The sequence below is a fragment of the Gigantopelta aegis genome, chromosome 11, assembly GCF_016097555.1.
Source record: "Gigantopelta aegis isolate Gae_Host chromosome 11, Gae_host_genome, whole genome shotgun sequence".
Classification (NCBI taxonomy): Eukaryota; Metazoa; Mollusca; class Gastropoda; order Neomphalida; family Peltospiridae; genus Gigantopelta; species Gigantopelta aegis.
In genome coordinates this window covers 17,044,189-17,053,222 of record NC_054709.1, presented here as the reverse complement: position 1 = coordinate 17,053,222, position 9,034 = coordinate 17,044,189, and the positions used below count along the sequence as shown (strand labels likewise).

At 36.8% G+C, this 9,034-nt stretch overlaps 1 protein-coding gene across 2 annotated transcripts in view; it reads left to right on the top strand.

Moving 5' to 3' along the window:
* Positions 1-214: 214 nt before the first annotated feature.
* LOC121385403 (origin recognition complex subunit 2-like) overlaps positions 215-9,034 on the top strand; it is a 36,464-nt gene continuing 27,644 nt past the window's right edge. For both annotated transcript variants that reach the window (XM_041516073.1, XM_041516072.1), the window contains exons 1-3: positions 215-327; positions 6,127-6,246; positions 8,030-8,125. In XM_041516073.1, coding sequence (XP_041372007.1) covers positions 231-327; positions 6,127-6,246; positions 8,030-8,125 — 313 coding nt within the window. In that variant the 5' untranslated portion in view covers positions 215-230. The remainder of the gene's footprint in view (positions 328-6,126; positions 6,247-8,029; positions 8,126-9,034) is intronic.

Sequence of the window (9,034 nt, the reverse complement as noted above, 5' to 3'; positions counted from 1 at the left end):
GGTAATGGAACCTACAACCAATCACACCTCATGCAAGTGTTGCTATAATTTAAAATGTTGAAACTGATATATTTAATGAATAAAAATGTGAAGTTTTCATTTGCAACTAAAAGTTCGAGTTTTTCGCCTTTGTCTATGCAAGTCCGCGTTTCAGCACTGACCTTTTTTTCTGGGCAAAACCTAACTTCGAAAAACAAGAGTTCAGAAAATCCCCGCCATTTTTGATTGAAATGCGTTCGGCACGGAAAAGTTCTTCTGTATCTGTGACATTTGCTGGCGATGACGATGTTGTCAAACACATTATTTCGCAAGAAAGTAAAACACATGGTTAGTAGAAGATATTGTTTTCTGTGCCAGTCGTTATGCGTTCTTTAATTTTATACCGGCACGTTGACTGGCAGAACAGTCCTCCCACACTCAGCACTGGGGTGACTGGGCCACACTCCATTTATTTCCCACACTAATTTACTACAACCCGAACCGATTAATTTGCCAATTGGGCATTAGTTCGACCCGTACCCCCTTTCAATGGTTAGGATAGTTTTATTGTCGAAGTGGGAATCTGTCTACTGTGTGGTTACAACTTACTGTAGTAGTCGACCATTCCGTGTTTTTGTTGTAGAGATATTTCTGACGGTAGAGAGCGATCATACCCATACATGATACAGATGTCCTTCTAGCTCTCAAACAGCAAAGTACTCTGGCTACATTGTAGACTTTGATGTCACTAAAACATGGCATAGCCCATGACTGTTTTGTGATATCATAGTGCTTAAGAAACATGGGCCAAGATCTCCGATATGTTACTTACTCAAAGCACCTAACAATGATTCATTATCATAGCTCGTTAGCTGCGTACCATCATGACACAGCAGTGTTCGAGATTAACAGTATCCCGATATCCCGGGGATACCAGAATTTAATTTTGGATACCAGACTTCAATAACCCAGTATCCCTATTATGTTGTGGGTTTTTTAATCCTACATTTTTATTTTTCGCTGAAACAATGAAAGTCATCATTTACTGGTGAAGTTAAGTAACAGTGTCATCCAAGTTTGTTACGATGTTATTTATGAATTTCATTTATATGGGATACTAAATTTGGGATCAGGCTAAAACGGAACCACTACCAAAACGGAACCGATTGTGGCTAAAACGGAACCACACATAATAGAGAGAGAGAGAGAGAGAGAGAAATGAAAAATCATGACTTAGGTTTATTGCCGAATAAAGCCGGTCGACAAAACATCAAAGCTCACCATGTTCACTGCACAGCCTTGCCGGGCTTGCTTGGTTAAGTACACAACAATCGATTGCTTGTTTTGTAAATAAATAAACATCATTTTACTTTATTACGTCTGACTTCCTTCATGAGATCTGTTAGTTGTTGCTGTGTTTAAAAAGGTAAAAGAGTAAATTAGTGCCTTCAGTACAACTGTTATTTTTAGCTTGAGCACGTGCTAAGATGATGCTTGACATCACTAATCGAGGCCCTTACTATGTAGCCCAAAAATAACAACACTCATGTATATAAACAATTTCATTTATTTAATTCACATAAAAATTAACTATGAGCAATCATGTTATAATAGCATATATTGTTTTCTCATTGGAAATGCGAGATAAATAGGTTTTGATTTCGGTGCCGTTTTCGCCATCGATTTTGGTGCCGTTTTAGCCAACGCAGGTTCCGTTTTGTCCACAGATTTTGGTACCGTTTTAGCCAACACAGGTTCCGTTTTGTCCAGTTTGGTTCCGTTTTCGTCTGGGGCCGTTTTGGCACGGTTCTGTTTTCGCTATAACCCCTAAATTTTCAGGTGGGATAGCAGACTTTGAAATGTTAGTATCCAACTGGGATACTGCCCAAATTTTTTAATCTTGAACGCTGCACAGCGTCACTTAAGTTATGTACAACAGGCCTCTGAGAATTGAAAATATGCTTAATCCATTTATGGGTTACAAAAACAAATTCAGGTAACCCATTTAATTTTTATGTAACTCATCATGAACTTGTAAATGATGTCATGAATTTCAATGCGTGAAAGAAAATCAGGTTACTAAAACTAAACTTACGCGAGCGACGCATGAACGAAATTATCGGTCTCACAATTTTCAGAGGCCTGTTACAACTGCCATTGTTTCTGCCAGAAATGTTTTTTTGGGGTATGGCGTTATGGAACTGAATGCAACCACAGTCAATAGGGGAGGGTGTATGGGATCGAGGCCTCTCCCAGAAACAAAATGGGTTAAATTTAGGGTTAACAAAATCATATACATGTACGGTAATGTTAAGAGTAATTCATTTTATGAAAAGGTTAACTTAAAAAAAAAAAATAATAATAATAATCTGCAAAAACATTTGAGTATGACGTCATACCCATTTTACCCTCTGGCAGAAACCCAGACTTCTATTATATACACGCTTTTTTTTTATTATATATCATTAAGTGTATTATCAGTATTTGAAAAAAAAGCTCATCAGAGGTCTTGGAATAGGAAGTAAACTATGACTAGCTGTTATTTAAAAATAGCAGGCCAAAGGAAAAAGTATGGGATGAGGGAAACATAGTAGATGTGGTTTCTGCCAGAGGGTAAAACAGTAATGGCACCATACCCAAATATTTTTGCAAATTTTTGTTTTAAGTTAACCTTTTGACAAATTGAATTACTCTTATCATTACTGTGTGATTTTCTTAATCCTAACCCTAAACGTAACCCATTTTCTTTCTAAGGGGGTTCCCCCAATTGTGGTTGGATTCAGTTCTATAACGCCATATCCAAAACAATTTCTAGCAGAAACACTGATGATGTAAGTGAAGAAGTAGGATATCAGAGATGTATTTTAGAGCATTATGGAATTAAAATGTAACAGAATCACAAACTACATGTGTAAATTGCAGATGAGGTAATTGTGCATGCATTTGTCTTTTTAAAAGGGGCGGGACGTAGCCCAGTGGTAAAGTGCTCGCCTGATGCACGGTCAGTCTGGGATCGATCCTTGTTTGTGGGCCCATTGGGTTATTTCTCATTCCAGCCAGTGCACCACAACTGGTATATTAAAGGCTGTGGTATGTGCTATCCTGTGTGGGATGGTGTATATAAAAGATCCCTTGCTACTAATGAAAAATGGTAGCAGGTTTCCTCTATGTCACTATGACTGTCAAAATAACCATATGTTTGACATCCAATAGCCAATGATTAATTAGTCGATGTGCTCTAGTGGTGTCATTAAACTAAACCAACTTTACTCTTTCTTTTTTTTCTTTTAAAAAATGACCTGCAATTTTGGTGGGATGGGCAATCAGGCCTCTGACAATTGTGCATAGAAAATAGAATCGTTTAATTCGCGTGTTCCCTTCAGAAATCTAATTATAATTGCATAAACTATTTTTTTGTTTGTGTAAAATTTGGAGCACCATTTACTTGGATATTATGGGTGACACAAAAAGAAAATTGGGTCAGGCAGATTTTCAATTCTTAGATACCTGGTGGCAGGTAAATTTCTGTTTTGCCTTCAAGGTCTAATATAAGGAATGCTTTTTGCCGACCTCTATTTTGAGCCCTGCTTCATTTCAACGATGAAGTTCCTATAACAGTTTTTGTTATAAATGAAGTTCTATAACAACCTGGCTATAAATATATAATATCCAGGGAACATTTTGTTCAGTGTCATAATTCACTACGCAAATTTCAGAGATCGCTACACAATTTTATAACTTTAAACAGTAATTGCTAGTCAATTTTCAGTTGATTAGAAATATCTCTAATCAAGTTTTTGAAAACAAAATACTCCCTGATTTCAGTTATAAATATAACAACCTAGATATATTATATACATAATAACCTGGCTGTATAATAACCTATATAATAACCTGGCTGTATAATAACCTATAAAATAGCCTGGCTGTATACTAACATATATAATAACCTGGCTGTATAATAACCTGGCTGTATAATAACCTATATAACAACCTGGCTATATAACAACCTGGCTGTATAACAACCTGGCTGTATAACAACCTGGCTGTATAACAACCTGGCTATATAATAACCTATATAATAACCTGGCTGTATAATATATTAATAACCTATATAATAACCTGACTGTATAATAACCTATATAATAACCTGGCTGTATAATAACCTGGCTGTATAATAACCTGGCTGTATAATAACCTGGTTGTATAATAACCTATATAATAACCTGACTGTATAATAACCTGGCTGTATAATAACCTGGCTGTATAATAACCTATATAACAACCTGGCTGTATAACAACCTGGCTGTATAACAACCTGGCTGTATAATAACCTGGCTGTATAACAACCTGGCTATATAATAACCTATATAATAACCTGGCTGTATAATATATTAATAACCTATATAATAACCTGGCTGTATAATAACCTATATAATAACCTGGCTGTATAATAACCTGGCTGTATAATAACCTGGCTATATAATAACCTGGCTGTATAATAACCTATATAATAACCTGGCTGTATAATAACCTGGCTATATAATAACCTGGCTGTATAATAACCTGGCTGTATAATAACCTGGCTGTATAATAACCTATATAATAACCTGGCTGTATAATAACCTATGTAATAACCTGGCTGTATAATAACCTGGCTGTATAATAACCTTTATAATAAATTGGCTGTATAATAACCTGGCTCTATAATAACCTATATAATAAACTGGCTGTATAATAACCTGGCTCTATAATAACCTATATAATAACCTGGCTCTATAATAACCTATATAATAACCTGGCTATATAATAACCTGGCTCTATAATAACCTGGCTATATAATAACCTGGCTATATAATAACCTGGCTCTATAATAACCTGGCTCTATAATAACCTGGCTCTATAATAACCTGGCTCTATAATAACCTGGCTCTATAATAACCTATATAATAAACTGGCTGTATAATAACCTGGCTCTATAATAACCTATATAATAAACTGGCTGTATAATAACCTGGCTGTATAATAACCTGGCTATATAATAACCTATATAATAAACTGGCTGTATAATAACCTGGCTGTATAATAACCTGGCTATATAATAACCTATATAATAAACTGGCTGTATAATAACCTGGCTGTATAATAACCTGGCTATATAATAACCTATATAATAAACTGGCTGTATAATAACCTGGCTGTATAATAACCTGGCTATATAATAACCTATATAATAACCTGGCTATATAATAACCTGGCTGTATAATAACCTGGCTATATAATAACCTGGCTGTATAATAACCTGGCTGTATAATAACCTGGCTGTATAATAACCTATATAATAACCTGGCTGTATAATAACCTATATAATAAACTGGCTGTATAATAACCTGGCTCTATAATAACCTATATAATAACCTGGCTATATAATAACCTGGCTGTATAATAACCTGGCTATATAATAACCTGGCTCTATAATAACCTGGCTCTATAATAACCTATATAATAACCTGGCTCTATAATAACCTGGCTCTATAATAACCTATATAATAACCTGGCTATATAATAACCTGGCTGTATAATAACCTGGCTATATAATAACCTGGCTCTATAATAACCTGGCTCTATAATAACCTATATAATAAACTGGCTGTATAATAACCTGGCTCTATAATAACCTATATAATAAACTGGCTGTATAATAACCTGGCTGTATAATAACCTGGCTATATAATAACCTATATAATAAACTGGCTGTATAATAACCTGGCTATATAATAACCTGGCTCTATAATAACCTATTTAATAAACTGGCTGTATAATAACCTGGCTCTATAATAACCTATATAATAAACTGGCTGTATAATAACCTGGCTCTATAATAACCTGGCTCTATAATAACCTATATAATAACCTGGCTATATAATAACCTGGCTGTATAATAACCTGGCTATATAATAACCTGTATAATAATATATATTAATAAACTGGCTGTATAATAACCTGGCTGTGTAATAACCTGGCTCTATAATAACCTGGCTCTATAATAACCTATATAATAAATTGGCTGTATAATAACCTGGCTATATAATAACCTGGCTGTATAATAACCTGGCTGTATAATAACCTGGCTATTTTCTTTTTTAGCTCGACATTACCGAGAAACACTCACATATTCGACAAAGACCTGTTCACCCAAGTCGAAGAAAGGCGATGTTGTTGAGGACAGCAGCGATGAAGATGATCCAGTGATGGGGCAGTCGGAAGGTTCGTTATGGCAGGGTTTGAAATTTACGACAATGGCTTTCAGGTGCTGTGGTTGCTCTCCTTACTTACCGTCGTGATATTATCAAAAGCAAGAAAAATACCACAGTGTCCTACCTTGTTTGTCATTGTACCTTGTCGTTTATATGTAATAAATGGTAAAATTATTATTGGTAATATGACAAAAAGCGATGTATCCAACAAGGGGCAGGACCTAGTCCAGTGATAAAGCTCTCACTCGGTCTGGGATCAATGCCCGTCGGTGGGCCCATTGGGCTACTTCTCATTCCAGCCAGTGCACCACGACTGGTGTATACAAAGGTCATGATATGTACTACCCTGTATGTGGGATGGTGCATATAAAAGATACCTTGCTGCTAATCAAAAAGAGTAGCCCATGAAGTGGCGACAGCAGGTTTCCTCTCTATATATATCTATGTGGTCCTTAACCATATGTCTGACGCCATATAACCGTAAATAAAATGTGTTGAGTGCGTCGTTAAATAAAATATTTCCTTCCTATATCCAACAAATAGACCTCTTTGGCATTCCTATTGCGCATGCACGCTAAGAGTGACGTCCCTTGCCTAATTAGACGGAATCCAGGCTGAAAACAAATTGGGGGGCATGATCGACAGTTGTCATGAGCGTTGTGAGTAGCTTCGTAGGAGCTGTGAATCTCTAGCGACTAACGTAAAGGGGGCAGTGGTCCAGTGGTAAAGCACTTGCTTGATGCGTGGTCAGTTTAGGATCGATCCCCATCGGTGGCCCCATCAGGCTATTTCTCGTTCCAGCCAGCCAGTGCTCCACAACTGATGTAAGAAAGGCCATGGTATACACTATCCTGTCTGGGATGGTGCATATAAAAGATCCTTTGCTGCTAATTGAAAATAGTACCCCATGAGGTGGCGACAGTGGGTTTCCTTTTTCTGTATCTGTGTGGTCATCAACCATATGTCTGACGCCATATTTAAACATAAATAAAATATGTTGAGTGCGTTGTTAAAACATTTCCTTCCTTTTTTAGTTAACGATCACCCCTTTTGTTTACATGAATCAGGAAAACACCCTCGGTTATTGTCGCGTAATTCTTAAATTATACTGTCGCCTACGTTTTTCAGGCATCAAAATAAGCATTGTGTCTGGTAACCCATTTACATGTTACCACAAAGTATAGCCTGGTAACTTCATAACCTCAACTATATGAAAGTTACAATTGAATTTCAGTTATCAGTACAACTAACGAAATCTGGAAGTAAATTTATCTAGTGGGCACTGCTTAAATGAGGATTGACGAAATTGCTTTGCAATTGCATAAGTGTGCACGAACATCAGTGCAATTTTCTACAAGAAAACAAAACCCGTAAGTAAATTCCATCTAGTGGACGCTGCTTAAACGCGGAATGACTATAATTGCTTGCAATTGCACAAGTGGTCAAGAACGTAATACCGTTCTCGACTTTTCTTACATGTAACCTGAACAACTGTTCTCAACTTATTTCGATGCCTGTTTTTTTAGACAAGGCACAGCCCTGGGCAATTTGCAGTCTTATCTACTATATAATTAGTTTTTACTGGTATACAAGTAGTGAAAAAAACATATACTGGTACAGCAGCAAATTATGTATGGCAGTAACCAACACATTTGTAAGTTTGATAAAGGGTTACCTCCGAAAAATGTTCAGAAAGCTGTTTGACTTTAATTACTGCTAATTTAGTTTTGAGTTTTCTTTAATTTTAATACATGCCATGATGTACGTATTTCGATTTCTCTCATTATTTTCAGCGCTGGCAGTTAGCGGCGTGGGTGACGGTGTGTTTCTTGGCTGTGACGTTTTCAAGTTCAAAACTCCAAAGAAGTCGGGCATGATGGCATTGAAAGGTCATTTACAAGTGTCTTTCTATTCTAAATAAACAGAATGTACTACATCATTCCTTTCAGCGCTCATCCTCCTAAACATAAACATTGCCAGTGTACTCTGATAGTGAGTGAGTATTTTTAACATGCCCATATACCACTAAGGTTTCAGGAATGTCTGTCGCAGGCCAAGTCTCTGCATAGCCAGTGGCTTGGTCCATCTGACAGTGAACTACATTTTAAAAATTTGGTTAAACAATTGTTTTCCAATTATTTTTGTGTTTATATCCAATTACGGTTCAAGCATGATGTCCTGGACACAAACCTCAGCTATCTGGGCTATCTGTCCACAAAGTGAGTGGTTAGTGAGAGAGAAGAGGGTGTAGTGGTCTTAACCTATCCATTGAGTTGTTAAAACTCACTCCAGGTGGGACGTACTGGGCCGCGAACCAAGTATTTACCAGTCTTATGTCCTATGGCTTAACCACGACACCACCGAGGCCAGTAAGCCAAATAATAAATATCCCAGAAAGTTGAACTAGAAGGGTCTTTCTTTCATTCATTTCATTTCACTTTGTGCTTATATCCAAGTACGGTTCAAGCACGTTGTCCTGGGCAGACACCTCACTATCTGAGCTATCCACAAAGTGAGTTAGTAGTTAGTGAGAGAGAAGAGGGTGTAGTGGTCTTACACCTACCCATTGAGTCGTTAAAACTCACTCTGGGTTGGAGTCGGTACTGGGCTTCGAACCCAGTACCTACCAGCCATATGTCTGATGGCTTAACTACGACACCACCGAGGCCGGTAATGTTTAACTACAGTGTGCCACATTTTGGTTGAGTGTAATTATCTAAAGCTGACGAGAAAAGATATATTTGGTAACAGAAAAAATATCTTAGAATCTTTGCACTTCCATCAAGAATTGGTTTTAA